We start from the raw sequence: 22,118 nt of genomic DNA on the forward strand, positions 1-22,118 counted from the left end.
CTGCCGATAAACTCTGTCAAGACATGAAGAAGTCAAAGAACAAATAGTAAAGGAACACCAGGGACCTCCATGGTAGCAGGGACCTGGACCCAGCACATCCTGAGGTGGTGGGTCTGTGGCTGGTCCCAGACCTGCCCACAGCCATGAGCAGTGGCAGTGGAAGAGATCGTATCAAAACACACAGTTTACATTCTCACCTGGCATCAGCCTCCAGTCCACCTTTGAACAGAGGAGGAACATCCATAGACCGATCACTCTTCATGGACGCACAGCTGGGTTCAGGGGGGGTCTGGTCTCTTCTGAGAGAACCTGATGGAAACAACACTGATCAAACCTGATGATCAGGAAAACTCATCCAGGAAAACAAGAAAATGTTGAGGGTCAAATGTTTTAAAGATGATGATAAAAAAAATCCATGAGAAAAATGAGTTTCAGTTCTCAAAGCTCACCTCTGGCCAGAAGACTGTTGTCCATCTTTGAAATGAATCCCCCGATGCATAGAGTCATTGCTTCTGAATGACATACAGCTGAGTCCAGGACCAGGACCAGGTCCAGTGGAGTACAGCCTTGTTTTCCGGGGAGAGGCTCCCTCCTCTGTGTCCTCACTCTGATTCATATCACAGTTCCAACCTTCACACAAACACACCACCACCTTCGTTTAGTCCAACAAGCTTCACAACTCAGGACACAAACTTCTGACTCCTCCACGTTCAAATCCTTCTCGTCTCCAGAAACATGCAGGAGAGACGTTCATTCTTCTCTGTCTGGAAAAAGAAAGTCATCTGATAGCAGCAAGAAGACCTGAACCTTTGGACTCCACCAGGAAAGATGAACTTTGTCTGTTTTAGCGGCTCTGAACTAAAAGAGCTGTTATCAGATCCAACATTAAAGTCTGACAAAAGAACGAATCACCATCACAAACTAACTATCAATCCATGCAGTTTTTCTGTCTCTCCACTAGATGGTGCTGCCTGCCTCAATGATGAGCTCCAGATCAGATGGAACCAAGCACCAGCAGTTGAGTTCATTTCCCTGCTTCAAGACCTCCATGAGGTCGCATCAAGTTATTCCAGGATTCACTGAGAGACATCTTTGGGGCCTTGGTGGTCTGATCCCCGGCTATGGAAGCTAGCTTTCGGGGCACGGAATGTCACCTCTCTGGAGGGGAAGGAGCTGGGGTTGGTGGAGGAGGTTGAACGTTACTGGCTCGATATAGCCAGTCTCACTTTGACACATAGCTGCAGTTCCGCATCCTGAGTCTTTGAGAGGGGTTGGACTCTCTCCTTTGCTGGAGTTTCTCCAGGTGAGACGCAGAGGGCCAGGGGGGGCTTTCTGATAGCCCCCAGACTCTCTGCCTGTGCGTGGGGCTTCACCACTGCGGATGAAAGGGATGCTCCCCCGGCTTTGGGACTGGGAATCGGTTCCTGACTTTTGTCCATGTTTATGTGGCAAACAGCAGTTCTGAGTGCCCACCCTTTTCAGAGTTCCCGGGCCTCCATTGTCCTTCTGGGGGACTTCAACGCTCTCATGAGCAATGACAGCATGATCTGCAGGGGCATGATAGGGAGGAACCGCAGGCCTGACCTGAACCACCCAAGTGGTGATGAGTTATTGACTTCTGTGCAAGTCGCAGTTTGTCCATAACCAACACCATGTTCGGACACAAGGATGTCCATTGGTGCACGTGGCACCAGGACATCCTAGGTCACAGGTCCATGATCGATTTTATAGTCGGATCATTTGATCTGCGGCTGTATGTTCTGGACACTCGGGTGAAGAGAGGAGCTGAGCTGTCGATTGATTGCCATCTGGTGGTGGGTTGGATCGGGTAGCAGTGGAAGACGCGATGCAGACCTGGTAGGCCCAAACTAGTATTGAGGGTCTGCTGGGAACGCATGGTGGAAGAACCTGTCAAGATAACCTTCAATTCCCACCTCTGCCAGAGGTTCGATCGCATCCCAGGGGCAGTGAGGGACATTGAACCCGAATGGACCCTGTTCCGTACTGCCATTGTCGAGGTGGCTGTTGGGAGCTGCGGCCGCAAGGCTGCTGGTGCTCGTGGTAATCCCCAACCCTGCTGGTGGACACCAGAGGTGAGGAGAGCTATCAGGCTGAAGAAGGAGGTCTACAGGGAGTGGTTGCTCTGTGAGTCTCCAGAGGTAGCCGACTGGCACTGGCGGGCCAAGCGGTGTGCAGCCGTTGCAGTCACTGAGGCAAAAACTCTGACATGGGAGGAGTTCCGTGAGGCCGTGGAGGATGACTTTCAATTGGGCTGGGGTGATACACAAATCTTGATACGATACGATACGATACGATACTATATATCACGATATTCAGCTCACGGTACAATTCAATACACTTACATCATTTTCTGAAAGATTTTAAAGGGAAAAAGTGATTTTGGTGACATCTTGTGAGTTCCATTGACTTGGAGTGAATGAACTGAACAGAAAGCATCAATTTACACAACATCAGGCTCTGACTGGCAGCTTGCAAATGCTGGACAAAATGAATCCAAGATGTGGTGAGGAAATTAGTTTCATTACTTGAAACTGAGTGAAAATTGTATCTTACAAGCTTTTGAAAAGTAAAGTGAACAACGGAGAGTTCAAGTGCAGCAAGTGGCCTTCTTTGATAGCTTTTTTATCTTGACAATGAACATATGAGGCAGCTACTAGCCGGTCTAGCCACCAGCTTCACTAAAAAGAAACCATGGCAGCCAATAATTCAATTAGCGGGTGACTATAGCATAGCGGGTAGCGGGGCTCCATCGCGTTCACCATGCGCCTAAAGCCGGTGTTTTCCACCACCGAATGAGGTCTCAAATCGTGACAAGTAAAGTAGGTTAAAGACTGGAATTTTCTGCGACCTCGGTGGTTTGTTTTGGGTCACACTGCAGCTTCTTTGGCTCTGTCTCAGTTAGCATTTCCTTATTCGGGTAATGATGTTTTAGGTGGGCTCGCAGGTTGGTGGTAGTACTTAAAGTTTGTGTGACAAACCGCCATACTTCAGTCTCAATCATCGCTTTCCTTTTTGTTTTTGAACCCAAAATGCTTCCAAACATCTGCATTTAAGCCTGCAGGCGCTGGATTTATACTCGCCGCCATTCTCCTGGATCTCTCAGCTCTAATCGGATGAGAAAGGCGTCGCCATCTGGATAACTAGAAATGCTCCACAGTGACACCAGTGGCTGGAAGACCCAATTGCTCTTCCTGCAAAGTGTGGGACACGGGGCATTTGAATGGGGCTCAATGTACCGATACTCACGGCTGAAAAATCAATACTCTCTGGGGAAACAAAATATCGCTAAAATTGTTCAGCCCTACTGTCCACAGTGGGGGTGGGAGGCTGCTGACGTCAAGTGGGGAGACAGTCAGACTGTAGAAGGAAGCCTTTGAGGAACTCCTCAAATCTTAGATCCTTCAATCACATCAACCCTGTGTAGTTAAACAGCACCACAAACTACAGCCTTCAAAATGACCAACGTAAATCAACTCCTCTCTCAAACAGACTCAAGAAAACTGAGTGTTATAATCAGCACCAAGAGGAGCTTCATTGAGAGGCTCCTGTATTATCCTCAGGACAAAACCTGTCGGTGGTGTTGATGGTTTGGCAGGTCGTATCACACGTTTAATGTTTTTCATTTAAACCACTTAACATTTCCTATACAGTATATTTATAAATGTATTTGATTCTAAATATTTGTATCAATTCATCACATCAGTACCTATCAAAAAAATAATGTGTTGATTTCAGCATTTTTTAATGATTTTTTTGTCATCCATTCATCCACTGTCGACTGCTTATGCTATTGTGGGCCACGGGGGGTGGAGCCTATCCCAGCAGCCTTCCCCCTGGACAGGTCACCAGTCCATCACAGGTTCAACACATATAGACAACCATTGGCTCTACCAGCCACGCCTACAGTCAATTTAGAGTCTGGATTAACCTGGTCCCTCTTGATGTCTTTGGACTGTGGAGGAAGCTGGAGTACCAGAGAGAACCCAGCAGGAACAGGGAGAACATGGAGACTCACACAGAAAGACCCCGTGCTGCAGCCGGGGCTCAAACCACAACCTTCTTGCTGGCGTTGTCAAAAATATCCATTTATTGATTAAATAATCGATTTTGAAAGGTAAAAACGGTACGAAATGACTTTTCAATAGTATTGACACTCTACCTGCCTCCTTGGTTTACACATGCGCCACCAACACACACACACACACACACACACACACAGGGCTGCCCTCGGGAGCGAGCCATCGTGCAGCAGCCCCTCCCCTCCTGCCTCGCTCACACAAACAGCGCTGGCTATATTTTTTTGTAGAGTCGTCGCTCGACGTGTGTAAGCTGCCATGAGATGGCGTCTGCAGGACCTTCACAACCAGTTTTAATCAATAAACAAAACAGCTGAAGTGCTGTTTGGAGGTTCTTTGGATTTGAGTCGGATGAACAAGGAAAGCCAAAGGACAGCAGCAAGCCGATATGCAAGGGATGCAACAGAACTGAGCCGACAAAAGGAGGGAACACGGCGAAGGTAGCAAAGCTCCTCCAAGACAGACACTGGTAGACACCTGAGTAGATTTAGAGGTCCGGAGGCTGGTAACAGTAGAACTTGAAGTCCTTGTTGCCTGGAGTTATCACATCTATCGGGCTTTACTTTGACGTGTTGTCTAGTTAGCGAGCGCTGGCTAAAGCTAATGGACGGTAGGTTACATATATTAAAACTTATTTGCATACTGTTAATGTGTACAGAACAACTTGAAAAAGTTCTCTACCTCAAGAATAAAGTTCTTTATTTTTCTTTAAATAAAAAACATTTTGCACTAAATTCTGAGTGGCTGCTTGGTATCGCAAATTGAATCGAACGTCAATATTTTTAAAATATCGTATCGAAGTCTGAAATCCAGTATGGTGACAACACTTCTTCTTGCTGGGGGCCACAGTGATGACCACTGCTCCACGGCGCCGCCCATAAATTATATTTACATCAATACAAGTTTTTATCATACAATCAAAACTTCTAATCAGATTAATCTTCAAAATTGTAATCACCAGATACTTGTGATCAAAACTGCCCCTTTTGGGATATTCTCCTTTAATTGCAAGCAAATCTATTTTTATGATTTAAGTGGGTTTATTAATGCATTTAGTTTTGCAAATGAAAAGTTTCGCTTACAAAATAAAAACCTGTGCTTGCAGTTTAAGATTTTGTTTGAGAGTCAAAAAGATTTGCTGCCACATAAATCAGGGTTTTTGTGTCTTTTTTATGCGATCAAACAAAACAGGTTTGGGAGCAAATCTTTCCACATTTACATTTTTTTAAAAATGCAATTCAAAAGAATTTGAGATCATCTCACAATTTTGTTTGCAGCTCAAACAGCTTGGTTTCGGGGTCAAAAACCTTTTCTTTGTTCAGGCCAAGTTGAAGGGCGACCTGGATGCATCCTGAAGGAAAGGGACTCCCACCTTCTCACCTCCAAGCCGCTCTCTCCATGACTGCACTGGAGGATTGATTCCAGCTTTTTGACGCAGGAAACACAAAACAATAATTTAAGACCATCTAAGTCTCAATATGAAATAAAACACAATATAATAAGATAAGGGAGGGGGACACAGACGTTCAACTAGAGAACACCAAGCAAACCCACACCGAAAAAGGAGAGAATTTCTTTGTTGCTATAAATTATATTTCTTCATTAAATGACATCTACACACACACATAACTACATGAACCTTTTATGCCTTTTGGATTTGATACAGAACAAATATTAACACCTCAGAACATTTCCTTGTTCCGGTGTTACCTAGCAACAGTTCTGCTAGCTTAGCATGTAGCAAACTTTTTCTATTGAAAAGATTACGACAAAGTCTTCAACTTCAAACATTAAAGATAGTCAAATTATTCGCAATACTATTATCCCTTATATCGGGTACATGTATTTACGTATTTCAAAGGAACTGTAGTCCACCTGTGTTGACAAATCAAGAGGGGCAGCGTTTAGCGTCGGCGTAGCTCGGCTGGAGGATTTCTTCTCCACTTCACCTCAATTTGGCATGAAGCTCCTCCCGAGCTCTGCGCGCCCTCTGCTGGCCGACTTTAGTACTGCTCTAAAGCCGGAACAAAGTACCCCGACATCTGAATTTCAATCACTTGTTAAAACGCAGAGAGCAAAAAGCCTGATTCTCATAAAAGACGCAGTTCAGCATGAAACACCTCAATAACAAGGATGTGCAGCCACAAATCAAAGTCACATCCAAGGTGACTGAACTCTGACCACCGGACGGGTGGAGGCCCCACCAGCCGCAGCACGCAAGAACTAAGAAAATGAAGACTCTTCACTATACCAAATCACTAGAGGCTAAATAATGAAAAGTAGAATAAACATGTCTCACTGATGCTAAAAAAAAGGAGCAAATACATGACAATCGGTGCAAAGAACTGATCATGAAAGACAGAAGGTTCCACTCTTCCTTTAAATTCTTGCTTCATGTCCTCTTCCACCAGGAGGAGACGAGGAAGCACTGGGGGAGATGTGGCGAGGGGGGCGTGAGGTCCGAAGACCCGCGGCGGTCAAGAAGGTCCGGGGCTTCAGGAGCGACGTGCTGCTGCTGGACACCAGAGACCAGGTCTCGGACAGGGACCCTGAGGCTGGATTGAGCCAGCTCAGTTCTCCTGGTTGGGGGAGCTCCATGAGAGAATCTGCTTCATCCTCTCAGACATCAGCTGTTGCTCCTCACTTCCTTCGGTCACGCGCACCTTCACCTCTCCAGCACCACCACCATGCTTTTAGAGCTTCCCTCAGACTCAGGGACCAGCGGGGGTTGGTTGGGGGCAGGAGGGTCTGGACCCATTCTGATAGTCACAGAGAATCAGCACCTGGATGGAAGTCTTTCTAATGGGTGAACTCACACTTGTGACTGTGAAACTGAGCCAAAAGAACGATGAGGTTGAGAGTAAATGTTTCATTGGTCTTTGTCAATTTGACGTCGAACCCGGAAACGCCGTTGCACCGCGTTTCCTTTCCCGTTTACCGCACCACTTCCGCCCTCTTCTGGAAGACAATGGTAACTACACATGCGCAAAAGACTGCAAATAAGTATACCCTAAACTCAAGTCATTTTTTGTGGGGTACAAAATACAAAACATAACATTAAATTGGTTTTTTATGTACCTTTGTATGAAATGCTTATTTTATGTGGGTTCCAAACAAATCCTGAGCTGTTTGAATACGTGGGGTTCTAGAATTCCATGTTTTTATTAAGAGTTAGAAGACAGTAAAGCTAAAAGCAAACAGAAACCTGAGTTCCAGGTTTCAGTTCAGCTGTCAGGGACAGAGTAGCAGCGTTCACATGGAGCCACGACCAAGAGGAGCAACTGAGGCTGGACCAGCAGACGCTGGAGTCTCTGTTCCTGATGGAAGCTGAGGAGAACATCAGGAGGAAGCCCCCTTGGTTTGCTGGGCGCCGCCTCGACAGCCAGCAGTTGAACGATGACGTCCAGCTAAACATGTCGTCGCTGGTCGGAGTAGGCAGGGGTCCACAGACACTACGGAGGCCAACATGGTCTTGACAAATGTACTCACCAACTCAGTGTTTATTTAGTGAACTCAACTTGTGTGTCAGAACAACTTTGAGCAAAAGAACATTTAATGAATAAAGCATGAAAACAACATGAAATGATGAGTCAGCTGTAAGTCCTCTGAAGGTCTGCCAGGAGAGGAGGATCTGGATCCAGGGAGTAGACCCGCCCTGCCAGGCTCCAGCAGCATTAGCCCCTGACCAGCTTGTTCCACAGTTGCTCTGCTGAATTTCATGTTCATATCTAGGGGGCGCAGTTGAGCTACTTTTACGCACCCCTGAATTCCTTACATTTGAAGATCAGCTGATGATTGAGCCCTAATTATTTATCCCATCCTTGCTGGGGAGGCTCCTCAGACCCTGGACCCTCAGAACTACTGCTTTATAATACAGGACTCATCAGACAACCAGAACTTTTGATCCACCAGTACAGCCCCTACCCAGGCTGGGTCATCAGCGCCTGACAATAAGGGCCGCTACGGCCACAGGGATCAGGGTCAGCCCCAGACAGAGCCCAGCTGTTTTCCAAAAGGACCTTTTCTTCACTTCTGGCACAGCAGCGTCCTCCAGAGGTTCAGGGGCTGTTGGAACAGTTTCTTCCCCCTCTCTGGAGGTCCTCCCGTGGTCCAACGACTGCTGCATCCTCTCAAGGTCCAGGTTTTCCTCCCTGACTTCATCTTGCTGAAGCCCCACCTCTGTGTGCAGCTCCACCTGGTGGGTCTCTGCCACCTCAAGAGCAGCCTCACTCCTGTTCCTGACCTCCTCACGGAGGCGGACCTCTTGCAGCTCCTTTTCCAGGAGAGCGTTTTTCCGCCTCTCCACCTGGAGGTCAGCGGCCAGTTTTCCAACACAGGCCTCGAGCGTCACCCTCAGGTTCTCCGTCTCCCTGCGAAGAGAACGCTCCTTCATAGCAGCGTCTTCTCGCATGGCCTCGATCTCTTTCTTCATCTTGAGATGGAGGATTTGCATGTCTGTCTTCAAGGAGAGGGCCTGGAGCCTGTCCTCCCTGGTTCTGTCCGTGGTGGACCTCAGACCCAGCTTTTTACGGATCCATCGGAGGTTGTTAAGCTTCATCCTCCTGTCTCCATTTCCCTCATCGCCGTCTCCAACCAGGTTCTCTAGCTGTGGATGCTGAGAGGCTTCATCACTCTCCTCATCGCTGGTGTCCTCACTGTCCTCATCCTCATCTTCTTCACTGTCCTCATCCTCGTCTTCTTCACTGTCCTCATCCTCGTCTTCTTCACTGTCCTCATCCTCGTCTTCTTCACTGTCCTCATCCTTGTCTTCTTCACTGTCTTCATCATCGTCTTCTTCACTTTCCTCATCCTCGTCTTCTTCACTGTCCTCATCCACGTCTTCTTCACTGATCTCATCATCGTCTTCATCACTTTCTTCCTCACTGGTCTCATCACTGTCACTCGTCTCATTGCTGTCTTCAAATTCGGGTCTGTTCTCATCTTCCTCCTCGTCACCGTCCTCATCCAAGTGATGAACACCGCCAACAACAAAAGGATGAGTCAGGATCAGGGGCCATGACAGCCTCTCCTCAGGGTCTCTGGTCAACAGACCTCTCAGGAAACTCTGTAAAGGAGATGTCACATGGTCACGGTGAGCAGGACGCTACACTTTTGTTTGTCTTAATAAGCAGCAGTAAGCTTCTTTTGGCTGTTAACGTTAGCTTGTGTTTGAGCATGCTAACACAGTAGCTAGCTAGCTAGTTAGCAGCTGAGGATGCAGTATAAGGATGGAGCTGTTGTACCTTGCAGCTGGGGCTCATGTTGTTGGGCCACTCAACCGAGCCTTCCAGGATGAGCTGCATCAGTTGGCGTCTGGACTTTGAGTAGAAGGGAAGCTCCCCAGTGTGGAGCTCAAACAGGGTGCAGCCCAGAGCCCAGAGATCAGCAGTGTGATCATAGGGCTCCCCCCTTATCCGCTCAGGGGACATGAAGGCTGCGGTTCCCATCCGGTACGTCAGCTTGGACGTGGGCTTCCTCAAGACCCTGGCAAACCTGAGACAGAACGGCATCACGTATAAACACACTTGTAGATGATGACGCTCACAGCCATGTTTTCCTTCAACATCTAAATCTTCTTACCCAAAGTCACACAGTTTGACCACGCCATCGTCCCCCAGCACAGTGTTGGCCGTCTTCACGTCCCGATGAATAATGTGACGTGAGTGCAAGTAGTGGAACGCTGAGAGCAGCTGGCAGGAAAACCTCTGGACCTTGGAAGAGGGAGAGAAATGCAAATGTTGATGGGGTGAAGCCTCAGTGAGTGTCATGTCCGGCGTGACTGTGTGTAATGAAGGAGTACCTGGTGCTCTGGGAAGGTCCCACGATCGTGAAGGGCCTGGAGCAGGTTGGAGCCTCCAGCGTACTCCATCACAAAAACAAGCTGTTGACACAGTGGAGAGATTTGGTCACACAATGAGACGATGGTGCAGCGGATCAAGGATCCACCTGAGAGCAGGAGGCATTCAGAGGGAAGATTCATCGCTGTCTTACATATTTCTTCATTTGGAAGCAGCTGAACAACGCCACAATGTTGGGATGGTGGATTTTGCTCATGATGGCCATTTCCCTCTTGAGGAGTCGGATCTCCTGATATGAGCGACCATCTTTTTCAATAAACTTCAGAGCCACAATCTGAGGGACACATGAGAGCAGATGCTGATACATGGAAACTAAGTCAATGACAACAGTTCGTCTGATCCTATTCCAGCTGAAGCTACTCACTCTGCCAGTTTCCGTTTCCTTGGCCCTGAAAACTTGGCCGAATGCGCCCTCTCCCAGCTTAACCAGTTCCTGATAGGGAACCATTCTGAGTTGTTGGTAGACTGGTAGACTGGTTTGTGTTTGCAGAGAGTAGGAAACGTGTTCCTTTACACTCCGGTGTCCTTGAATCTGTCATCCTAGGATCACTGGCTGCTGTCAGTGATGGTGTCTCTGATGTTGTCATCTTGACTGAACGCTGTGATCTGCTTCTGTCATCTCCACTGACATCAGAACTCTGGCCCTACGCCAGCGTGCGCCCTCCCTCCGCGTTCTCCTTCACGTGGATCGAGAAGGGAGTGAGTGTGAGAACATGTAGTCCTCCGTGTTCAGGCCCTCAGAAACATTTCCTCCAGAAACTGCAAAGTGACAGTGAAGCTGCAAAGAGCTGAAAAAAGTGAAAGATGGAGAAAAAAAGAATGAATCCTTGAACAGGTAGAACAGACAGGAGAGGGCGGAGTGGAACCTGACAGCCAATGAGGCTCTGAGATCAGATCTGAAAACTCCCCTGATTCTGATTTCATGAGTCAATAACAGCAGGACACAAGTGACCAATAAGGCTCATGGAGTTCCTGCAGCTGAGGGGGTTCGACCTGATGATGGTGATGATGATGATGATGATGATGATGATGATGATGATGATGATCTGGATCTGTACATGAGGGTCAGTGAGGGGGGTCGTGTCTGGGTCCTGTCCTGTGCTGACTTGCTAACTTGCTCCAGAGCCTTTAGTTCAGCCACAGTGCAGCTATGAATCCACACCAGGAGGCCGTGGGTGATGAGGCTCTCCACATTTATGCAAAGTTCCCCCAGGTGGCGTTGTTGCACAATAGTAAAAGGAATCCGGAGTCTAATCCATTTACACACCATCGCTTCCTCCCACGCCGCATTACCTTCGTTGACCATTTTTCCAAATTTATTCACTTCATTGATCTCCAGAAACATCCCCTCGGCCCTGGAGACGGTGGACCTCCATCAGATTCGATGCTGATGTCACATGACACTTTGTTGGATTCTTCTGAGAGCAGCCAGCAAACCTGGACAGCTTCTAAACAGCTAAAGACACCACCGATGCTATCATGTCAATGGAATGAAAGAAACCAGGAGAGGTGGAGGTGGAGGCAGAGGTGGATGAGTGCATCCTCTTCTTGATGTCAGCTGATCCGGGGCTCTAATTTGCCGCCGTCTCTGCATTGCCTCCTTCTCGTGTTTCAACCAATAACTTTTCACTGTTGCTCTTTATTTGCTGTACTTATCATTCTGTCAACCTTTGGCTGCTGCAGCAGTGGAAATGTCCCGGCTGTGGGACACATAAAGGTTTATTATGCTTATAACTCAAGCAATTAAAGACTTTTAGTCTCAGATGGAGAATTCTGTCCAGCAGCTCCTGGTGTGCAGGAGGAAACTTCCAAACTATGCTTGCAAAAATTCGCTGGTCTTTTACGAATTCAGATATTACAACAGAATAATTAGAATCAGAATCAGACTCAGAAAATGCTTTATTGCCAAGTAGGTTTTGACACAAATGAGGAATTTGTTGTGTTGTTACAGTTGCATGAAGAATTAAAATACAACAATATAACAACATAAATGTTTGAAGGCGGACTGGTGTGAACGGTCCGTGTGGTGCGTCTAACCCTCATGAGCTCAGCTTTTTATGTCTCAAGTTAACCGCAACAACAACAACAACAACAACAACAACAACAACAACAACAACAACAACAACAACAACAACAACCACGACCTGTCGCTCCACGGAACGACTTGTGTGGGAGTGTGGGTCTCCAGTCATCCTGCGGGGGGCAGCACTGCGCTGCTTTACGTCAGGGGTACCGGAAGTCCGTCACCAATGAGCGACCACCGCTGCCATTTTGACGCGTAGAGTGAAGAAAAGCTCCGTGTGTGTAGTGTGTAGTAGCGGTGTCGTTTAGCGATTAAAACATTCCATCATGGCGATGCAAGCAGCGAAACGCGCTAATGTAAGTCTCCCGTTACACCCTGGGACAGACACAACTTGTAACACCAGCTCGGGTCGGCGAATAGCTAGCTTAGCACCCTGTTAGCCTGTTAGCTTACCAACGCAATGAAAACACAAGGCCTGCTACGGAGTATCTGAGGCGCGACATTCTCAGCTGGCAAATGAAAAGAAAGACTAACCTGATACCACTGATTGACACTAAACTAACTGGTTTAAATAGAGCTTGTGACGCCATGACGTGACATTTTAAAGGCGGCGCCGCTTTCTAGACTTGGCGTTATTGATCTGGTGACACCCGGGGATTCATGTGGGTTATGTTCTTGAGTCGTAGTGGTTGAGACCTGGTTTTACTGCTTTAAACTCTGTGTGGAACTCTAATTAACTTCTACGATTTCCTCTAGCTGACGCTTTTGTCCAAAGTGACGTACGACACAGGCAAAAGTGTAGACTGGAGGGAAAAGAACCTTAAATACGACAGTGTTTTAAGTTGGATTGGCCACAGGTGCTGCCATCTAGTGACAGAAGAAGTGCCGGTTTTGTTTTTGTTTTTCTTATTGTAATGTAACCTCAACTAATAATTCAGCATCAATGATATCTTTCAACAGTCAACACATTCAACATTCAACGTTGTCGGTGCTGAGTGTTCATTAAGAGCCAGGTCTCAAACCTCCTGACTCGTTCCACCTCTCAGGACAAAGAGGAGAAGGGTCAGACTTGAGTGAACAGTTGAGTCTTCAGATGTCCCTTAAAAGTAGAGAGGGACTCTGCGGGTTGTACAGAGTTGGGTTGTTGATTCCACCATTTGCGTCTGGCTGTTGCTGTAGATCCGGTTGCCCCCTGAGGTCAACAGAATCCTCTACATCAGGAATCTTCCTTACAAGATCACGGCTGAAGAGATGTACGACATCTTTGGAAAATACGGCCCAATTCGTCAAATCAGAACGTAAGTGAAGCTAAACGGGACAAGCACTGAAAACATGGTTGCAACATAGATGTTGAATGCATCGCTGACGTGTGGATGCTGGAGGGCCATCGCTAACACCTGTAAATGTTAAACATCTTTAATTATTGTTTGTAAGGTTTGTTTTTGATCCTGTTCGGAATGATGCATCACTCCCAGGCCTCCATGTTTAATCATTTGAACAGGAGAGCAGACTGATGTTGATGAAGTTCCTATTGGGACCGCACAGAAATTGATTTTGTGCTCCCGGTCACCTGCTGGATGCTTGTCATGACCTTCGTGCTTTGCCTTTCAGAGGGAACACGCCTGAAACAAGAGGAACGGCTTATGTGGTTTATGAAGACATTTTTGATGCCAAAAATGCCTGTGACCACCTGTCAGGCTTCAATGTCTGCAACCGTTACCTGGTGGTCCTCTACTACAATGCCAACAGAGTACGTATGACCATTGCATCATATGTAGGCGTGGCTATAGCTCTGGGTTTGAACTACTTTAGTCTGCGGCACCTTTGTGCAAGTGGCGCCAGCGCGCTGTCCTGCCCCTGTGTGCTTTGATAGGCTCCGGTCTGTGCATGGAGAATGCAGCCCTCTCATTGCGCAGTGATGCACAGAAGGGCTCTGGCCTCATCTGAATCCACATCATTCATCTACCCGCCGCCCACCTGAAGGAATTGTTTTTCCACTCCATATAATTGATAGCCAGCTGCATCCTCGCAGACATTTCATTCAAAATGTGTGGAGCGAAGTCAAGGAGGTGTGGCGAGTGGTGGCCTCTGCAGCGAAACTAATCCAAGAAGGACTAACCACGAATACATTTCACTCCACTTTCACTGGGGAGAGGTCAGAGACGGTGGGATGGACCTTTGAAGAGCCTGAGGGTGGGGCTGTGTTCTCCCGGTGCTCTCCTCTCGTTCTCTCCTCCCGTTCTCTCCTCACGTTCTCTCCTCTCGTTTTCTCCTCTCGTTCTCTCTTCTCGTTTTCTCCTCTCCTTCTCTCCTCTCCTTCTCTCCTCCCGTTCTCTCTTCTCGTTTTCTCCTCTCGTTCTCTCCTCTCGTTTTCTCCTCTCGTTCTCTCCTCCCGTTCTCTCCTCTTGTTCTCTCTTGTTCTCTATCTGAACAAAGGCAAACAATGTCTAGGTGACTGTTCTCTGGTTACACATTTTTGAACCAGATCATCTTGAAATGAAAAGAAATTTTACTGCAGCAGAGGTGTATGAGATCACATGCACACACACACACTCTCACACACACACACACACACACACACACACACTCTCACACACACACACACACACACACACACATGGTGAACAAACAAAACCATCAGCAGGACTGCAGCTCTCAGCTGTTTTGAGGAAAGTTTTCCCCAGTCATGATTTTCCGTTCCACCACCTGCAACCCATCCGCTGCTCATGAGAACGTTACCTTCTATGACCCCATCCTCCCGGCTCGCCAGGCCCGCAGCTCTGCACGCGTTCTGTGCATCACTCCTGAATAGACGTTGCAGCGTGCCAGTTACTGCTACGTGTGTTCTGATGTAATGACACCGGTGTTTGGTGTTGGTGCTGCAGCTACAGTTGCGTCTCTGTAACGTGGATGCCTGTCTTCTTCTGGCAGTGGCTGCTGTGGCTCTGTGGCTCTCAGTAAATTTCACAATGCTTGATGTTTGATGCTTCAAGAGGAGGAAACAACCCAAATAGATGGCGCGTCTGTGTGTGAAGGAAGGACCAGCGTATAGCAGAGGTTCGTCAGTGTGGAGTTGAAATGAGACCACATCAGCTGCACGCTCGTGTGGGTTGTCCGATTGTTGCGGGGAGACAGCGTCCCAGAGTTGAGTTTGCTGAGTTTGCAACAAAATTCAAGCGTATTGCAGAAGACGTTAAGGTGCGCAGCTCAGTCGCATCTTAAGTCACTTTCGTGCTTCTGGACTTCAGAGTTGTTACATCAGTGTTGTGATGGCACCACACAACTGCGAGGTCGGATCAGGAATCTCAGATTGTTGTTGTCATGGTTTCCCCCCTCGATGAGAGAGTGGTGATGTTCCAGTCGGTGAAACTGAGTGTGTGTGTAACAGCGTCATCATTCATTGATTGAGTTCACTCTTGTTGACTTTGTGTGCAGGCGTTCCAGAAGATGGACACAAAGAAGAAAGAGGAACAGCTGAAGCTCCTGAAAGAGAAATACGGCATCAACACAGACCCACCCAAGTAGCCCCCCACCCCCACCCCCCATGTACAGACTTTCCTCTCTGTCTCCATAAACATCCCATGTTGCTTTGCTTCTGCTGGAGATGATTTACTGATTCGCCTGCCAAAATATAATTGGCCTCTTTTTTTAAGTTTGAATTTTGTGGAAACAAGGAACTGTTTTTTAATTTTTAATTTTTCCGTCTCTCTACCACGACCAGTTAAACATTTAGGTACTTTGTACCTGAGTTGACATCGCTGGTTTGTTTCTGTCCGTCACTGAGAATGATTTTTTTCTCCCACAAGTCCATCTAAATTGTGTCAGCTGTTCATGTGACTGACCGATGCGAGAAAACCTTCACCAGGAATGAAGTTGAACCAGGATTCAGAAAACAGAGTTTTAGGAGTAGATTGTCTTTTTTTTTTTTTAATTCTCTTATTTTGAAAATCTCTGACTTGAAACTGGATATTTAAAGTGGGTTTTGTGTGTAAAATAAATCTTTCTCTTTAACATGCTGTTGTGTTGTTTGACATCCTGTAGGTGTCACGTGGGCACGCTGGCGTCTGTTAACCCGTGTGGATCCAGGCTGCTGTGCTGGTGTCCCACATGTGAGCAGGGGTCCTGTGCCTTTAACAGTGACACCTGGTGGTTGTACAGGGACACTACCTCAAACGAAGCACGGAAGGAGAGAGAACCCATCTTAGAAACTTGGACTCTCTCTAGCCCGATGACCAAGAGTGATCAAACAGGCCTTCACTCTTCATGAACCGGTTCTCAAGGGAGTTCTTAGGTCCTGGGAAAAAGTTCTCTTCATGAATACTGGGCCTTGAAGTTGGTTGATTTATTTGTCCTGCTTTCACAAAGCTCCTCTGTGTGAAGTCAGACGGTCTTTGCTTTATTTACACCTTTTGAAAGAAATACATTGAAAATTCAAAGTGTTTCAGAAGCAAACGACAGAACTGAAGAGACAGAAATTGAAAAAAAAAAACCCAATAGTTTTTCCAGACCTGGAGGTTGGTGCACACTGAAGAACTGCAGACAAGATTGAAATGTGAATAAAAGAGGTGATAAAATGTGCAATCAGTATTGTTCAGTAAAGCACGACTAAATGACAACTGGCTCATCTTGATAAACTAGAAAGAGTAAAGAAGAACAGAATGAGGGTGAAAGTAATCGAACCCTAAGACTAAAACCGTCTCCAGCAGCCAGGTTGAACGGACGGTTTTCTAATTATTACGCCATCATTTGGGACACAAGTCTTTCAACCTGCCACCGAGTGAAGAATTTATGGAATCTTACTTCATGCTTTCACCTGTTGGCAAAACAGGGTGAACTCACCACGCACACAGCAGCGCACTGCCAGTGTCATGAGTGGTTAACCTCGAGTGTTCGGCCTCAAAATAAATCGCAAAATCATGGAAATGAAAAACAGCGCCACCCAGGCTTGGAGGGGACAGAAAGTAGGCGGCGTTACCAACTGGAATCTTCTCAGCTGAGAAAAAGAGTCTCTGTACTGGTGAGGTTTCCAACATGTTGGCGCGTCAAAGCGGGTAGCTTGTCAGTCCCTTGTTGGCAGATGCACGCCGGTCACTCGTCACATGGACTCCACCTGTCATTTTTCATGTGTGATCAACAGCGGCCTCAGACTACCTCTGGAAATGTTCCTCGGTCAAGGAAAAGTCCTGGTAAAGATGAACGCTGTAGGTCTGAGGGTTCAGGTGCGACGCGCTCGAGGGGAGAAACGGGACGTAGGAGGGTGCCTTCTGAGTGAACAGAGACCAGACGAGAGCCCATAGAGTTCCTTTTATTAGAGTAAATCACAACACAGGGAGAAGTGCAGCCATGTCATCAGGGACACAATACATGCTACAAAAGAATCCTTGTACACGGTTGCTTTTGCTTACGTTTGGTATCTTGTTCTTAATAGCAGTAATAGGAATAACAACAGATTAGAAACCTTGTCTGGCCTGAATGTAAATAAATTCAGATTATAAACGGACGGGGACGAGCCGAGCCGCAGCTGAGAGATGACGGTGGGCTGTGTGCTCGTTCTTTCCATCACATCTCCTTTCTGTCTGCAGCGGGAGAGCAGATGTCAGGAGGTACCACGCGTCACTCAACCTCTGCGTTAACTACGTACAACAGCAGGTGTACAATGTGTGAGAGAAGGGAGTAAAAAAGTACAAAAACATTGGAAGGAGAGACGTAGTTAGAGGGTTGAAGGGGAGGCAGGGGCGCGTGAATAAATCTAAACATGTACGGGCTGTCCTTTAGTTACAGTGTACAATGAAACGCCAGTCACTCCTCCTCCTCCTCCTCCTCCTCCTTTACTTCCACTGAAAAAGACGAACAAGGATGAGTTCAAATGCTGCTCCGGCCTTCTTCAGGCCTCTGTGGATATGCAACCTGCGGGCTAATTTAAAAAGTGAATGTCATGGGTGACATGTCGGGTAAAATGATCACGTCCAGAACCTCCCCACAACACATGAAGAACTCTGCATTTCTGATCTAAGCCTGAAGGAAGCCTTTGTTCCGGGGAGTTTTACTGTCGTAGCTCCCCGGCAAAATGAACAAAAATCAAAAAATGTGTCTCTTTCTGTTCCCAAACGATGGATTCCTTCGCCTTCAACGTCTGCTGGTCGACAATGAGCCAGTGTGTTTAAATGGGACAGGGATTTAATTCTTAGTCATATATATACAGCTAGTCTACGAGGAAACATGCTCCCACAGTTAAAGCAGTCAAAAGAAAATACCACAGAAATGACATCCCATAGAACGCCTCGAGAACTGCACGTCACCCCTCTCCTCGCCCTCAGTAGGAATCTCATTGATAAGGCTTTCTGTCTTCCATCGCAGGATGCAAAAGGATGAGATTTTTAAGGCAGAACCTAAAGGCATGCAAATAAACTACGCTTACATTTTGTTTACTGACAGTACAAGCATGTCTGGGAAGTTGGACGAACGTGGATCCGTCGGCTTCATCTAGCGCTAATACTGGATGGATCCGGTGTCTGATCGGAGGCAGATACATCATCATAGGAATTTGGTTGGGTTGACATGAACAGCTAGCATCAGTAAACTCGGAACAATAAATAGAGTAGCGGCGAATTCAATGTGGCGTATCGCTGATGCGCAAGCTCCAGTAGAATGAAACTGTATGGAAAATACTTTGCACACTTCACATTTTGGCAGTTGATCTTTAAATAATTTAAATATATATTTATATTTCTATATATATATTATTTGTGCGAGGTGTAAATATGTCGTGTGCGTGTGTGTGTGTGTGTGTGTGTGTGTCTGTGTGTTTGTGGTGTGCACCCGCACTCTTGCACACAGTTGTATGTTGCGTGTAGATCTTTTTTTTTTATAGCAAATAACATTCTCATGCACACGAGTGTTTCAAATACAAGAAGCAGATCCATTGAAAGGTAGTCCAAGCATTTTTTTTTCAGTGGAAATAGCTGCAAACTGAATGGAACATGAAATTCTTTCTGTGCAGTCCGTGGCGGCTGGTGGAGTGCTTCGGCGCCCTCCCGCCCTATTTCTGGAGGTCACACTGCAGCAGTAATACGATGGATGGGTCGCTCTTGGCCGCCTCTTTGAACTCCTCCAGCGTGATCTGGTCGTCGTTGTTCTTATCCATCTTGGAGAAGATCTTGTCCACCCTCTGCTCAGGCGTCAAACCGTCCTCGTTCATCTTCATCATGATCACTGTGCCCACCATCTTGTAGATCGCCTGCAGGGGGAGACAGAGAGCAGAGGAGAGAAGGTTCATACCTCTTCTCCTTAGTCAGGGCAGGCCACAGAGTCTGATTTGGTCTGAGAGCATGTTCCCCCCCGTGGGTTCTCTCTGGGTTCCCCTGCTCCCTCCCACCCAGCACAAATACACTCGTTAGGTTAACTGGCGTCTCTGCAGCGCCGGTGGGTGTCTGTCTCTGTACGTGAGCCCTGTGTCCAGGGCGACCCTACCTCTCACCCAATGACAGCAGGGATAGACTCCAGCCACGGGTAACGGATGGATGGATGGACAAGAAAACAAATGATATTCATAGCAGTCGGCTAAAAAAGGGGGAAACCATATTGAAATGATGTAAATCAACGCTTATGCTGTTTTTGGGAGGTAAAACTGCTCTTTGCAAACATGTTTGATCCCTAACAAATGACTATCAGAGCATCTTTGCCTCCGTTACCTGCGTCTTCGCTGAGAGAAGCAAAGATGCCAACAGGCCTCTTCCCTTTACTGCTGAGGACCTCTCAGGAGTGACGGGACGCGAATCACATCGTCAGCACCTCTTATTCTCGACGAATGTTCTCCACACGTGCCCTTTTCTCCTTGTTGTTTGTTTTCTATTATTTGTGTATGAATAATTATGAATAATTAGTGTCTTGTCGGTCCCTGCAGGCTCTCTGCCCTGTAACCTTTAGCTCCGTACAGGGACAGCATCCTAAAGTGTTGCATCCTTGTGAGTCAGCGGATGAAAAAGAACACGAGACATGAGAGGAAGTGTCACATGCAGCCTTTAAATAACAAGACCTGCTAATAACAACGAGCAAACCGGTGAGTAGAGAAAACCAGCAAATACCGCAAACAAACCTTATTGTCACTCTACTGAAAAAGAAAACTCTCAGTCAGGGATGACTGCTCCATATGTTTACCTCAGCGTTTGACCTTCTGACCAACATTCAACTCTGTAACCTACAAGCAAAATGCACCAGTAGAGGGGAAGGTCTCCGAGTAGGAGAAGCTTGAAACTGCGTTATTTACTTGTTTTTGGCCACTTGGGGGCAGCAGTGTTGACAAAAAGAGGCCGAGGAGGTTAAAGTTCAACTGATGTCCCTCGGTTGTGATATCGACAGGTAACTATAAGTGGTTCATCCGAAGGCTTCTCCCAGTCTCAAAGGTGTGAGGTGGACGTTCACACCTCCTGAAACGCCCGTGCTGACCCAGGATACGCCCTGTTCCACGGCCGAGTCCCACTCACACACAGCGGAATTGTTCGATTAAACCTAAATGGGCCTCAACCGGCCCAGCGGGGGCTGTTGCTGCATGAGCAAGTTATTCATGGTAGGCTAATTCTTCCACATCCGCACCGGTTCTGGCTCCCACACGGGTAACGGACCCAGAACTGACAGGTTGGAGCTTCACCGCTGCTCGGCCGCTCCTGTAGCACACCAAGTGTTGTTCTCAGTCGATATCCTGAATTCAGCGCATCTATGCAAAACAATTTCCTGGGGTTGTCAAGAGTTTGAAAAACACAATTAATTACATGACTTGACGGATTAATTTCAATTAATCGCATATAAACATTTTGGGCTTGATGAGAACTTTACAAGGTGGAAAACTTTGTCATTTTCCATCATTCAGAACACTTTTCACTGTTCAGAGGCAACAACGATCACAAATATGAGCCAATGACAGCTCTCCATTCACAAGCTAAGCCCACGCATGGGGTCGAGGGTCACGGGCGTGATCGACCTTTCTCCTGTGTTTGTTGCTCCTTTTCATTTAAGTGCTCACGGCCTGTTTTTACTGCTCTCATGGAAACAACAGCAAGTATCGCCAGAGTTTGTTGAAGGCCTTTTAAAGATGAGAAACAACTCATTTTCTTCCTACTTGAATTCTTTCTATCATCAGGCAACTGATATGACTGTTATTCATAACACTCAGCCAACTCTTCACACATCCTGCTTTTATTTCTTAGGGCCTGAGCCTGAAGGTACTTCCTCTTATGTCTGCTCGTTATTTTTTATCTTTACCAACCCGAGTGAAATATCCAGATCTTAGCTTAGCATCAAGCCTGGAAACTGCTAGCTGTCCGCAGCTTTCCTGTCTGTCCACCCGCACCTCCAAATGTCCCTAATGAAAAAACCTGGGCGCATATTTTTACTAATTTCAGTTTTTGTTGTCGTACCTCGATGATCTCCAGCATTTCCACCCGTGTGATCTTGCCGTCTCCGTCCAGGTCGTACATGTTGAAGGCCCAGTTGAGTTTCTGCTCGAAGCTGCCCCTTGACGTGATGGACAACGCGCAGATGAACTCTCTGAAGTCGATGGTGCCATCGCCGTTCTTGTCGAAGGTCCTGAAGGCGTGCTGGGCAAACTTGGACGCATCCCCGTAAGGGAAGAACTGGAGGGAAATGTGGGAAAAGGACGTAAACAAGAGTGTTTTTTTCCACAGCCGGTGTTTCATCGGCACCAGAGACCGACCGTGCTTCCTGCTGAAAACAGGAGCAGGAATGATTGGGGCCGTTCGGCAATGAGAGGGCATATGAATGAAGACAGACGAGGTTATCTAGAACGTGATAAAAACAAACGATCTGGATTCCAATCAATGCACTTTCATTAGCTGCAGTAATGAAGTGAACTTTGATGATCTATTCTCATTCCATGATTCGACTCTCTTTTTAGTGCGCCTCTCTGTATTTCTGTGTTTCAAAACAAGCAGCGACACTTGGAGAGTCATCTCGCTGATCCCTGGAGGTGAGCTTTCTGCTCAGGAAGGTAAAGGTCGCCGGCCCGTGGAGACATTTCCCCAGCCGGATGTTTCCTGACTCATGAGTCCTCCGGGAGCAAGACGCCTCTCTCATTACGGCGGCACCCTGCAGCGCGCCACCGCTGTGACCGTACGCAGGGTCGAG

At 47.2% G+C, this 22,118-nt stretch overlaps 3 protein-coding genes across 3 annotated transcripts in view; 1 reads left to right on the forward strand and 2 right to left on the reverse strand.

Moving 5' to 3' along the window:
- Positions 1-6,709: 6,709 nt before the first annotated feature.
- LOC147242201 (uncharacterized) lies at positions 6,710-10,429 on the reverse strand. Its single transcript, XM_086190553.1, has 6 exons — positions 10,320-10,429; positions 10,089-10,229; positions 9,898-9,978; positions 9,678-9,808; positions 9,341-9,590; positions 6,710-9,162 (listed from the first exon to the last, which is right to left on the reverse strand). The coding sequence occupies exons 1-6, from the start codon at positions 10,401-10,403 to the stop codon at positions 8,035-8,037; spliced, it is 1,815 nt and encodes a 604-aa protein (XP_086046679.1). The 5' UTR covers positions 10,404-10,429; the 3' UTR covers positions 6,710-8,034.
- A 1,745-nt stretch (positions 10,430-12,174) lies between these two features.
- On the forward strand, positions 12,175-15,987 carry sf3b6 (splicing factor 3b, subunit 6). The gene is made up of 4 exons (XM_086190367.1): positions 12,175-12,334; positions 13,158-13,276; positions 13,590-13,728; positions 15,414-15,987. The coding sequence occupies exons 1-4, from the start codon at positions 12,305-12,307 to the stop codon at positions 15,501-15,503; spliced, it is 378 nt and encodes a 125-aa protein (XP_086046493.1). The 5' UTR covers positions 12,175-12,304; the 3' UTR covers positions 15,504-15,987.
- A 1,280-nt stretch (positions 15,988-17,267) lies between these two features.
- vsnl1a (visinin-like 1a) overlaps positions 17,268-22,118 on the reverse strand; it is a 36,570-nt gene continuing 31,719 nt past the window's right edge. The window contains exons 3-4 of the mRNA XM_086190366.1: positions 21,392-21,607; positions 17,268-19,215 (exon numbers count right to left, since the gene is read on the reverse strand). Of these exons, the coding sequence (XP_086046492.1) occupies positions 19,018-19,215; positions 21,392-21,607 (414 nt within the window). The 3' untranslated portion in view covers positions 17,268-19,017. The remainder of the gene's footprint in view (positions 19,216-21,391; positions 21,608-22,118) is intronic.

The sequence above is a fragment of the Aulostomus chinensis genome, chromosome 20 (assembly GCF_037954235.1).
Source record: "Aulostomus chinensis isolate RoL2024-O1b breed Wild chromosome 20, RoL_Achi_v1.0, whole genome shotgun sequence".
Lineage (NCBI taxonomy): Eukaryota > Metazoa > Chordata > Actinopteri > Syngnathiformes > Aulostomidae > Aulostomus > Aulostomus chinensis.

Bases quoted from the DNA above. Each gene is read 5' to 3' on its own strand.
- LOC147242201 (XM_086190553.1), bottom strand. From the start codon at position 10,403: ATGGTTCCCTATCAGGAACTGGTTAAGCTGGGAGAGGGCGCATTCGGC. The intron at 10,230-10,319 runs GTGAGTAGCTTC...TGTGTCCCTCAG, and splicing joins AGGAAACGGAAACTGGCAGA to ATTGTGGCTCTGAAGTTTAT. The intron at 9,809-9,897 runs GTACTCCTTCAT...CCCTCTTCCAAG, and splicing joins GGACCTTCCCAGAGCACCAG to GTCCAGAGGTTTTCCTGCCA.
- sf3b6 (XM_086190367.1), top strand. From the start codon at position 12,305: ATGGCGATGCAAGCAGCGAAACGCGCTAAT. The intron at 13,277-13,589 runs GTAAGTGAAGCT...TTTGCCTTTCAG, and splicing joins CCAATTCGTCAAATCAGAAC to AGGGAACACGCCTGAAACAA. The intron at 13,729-15,413 runs GTACGTATGACC...CTTTGTGTGCAG, and splicing joins TCTACTACAATGCCAACAGA to GCGTTCCAGAAGATGGACAC.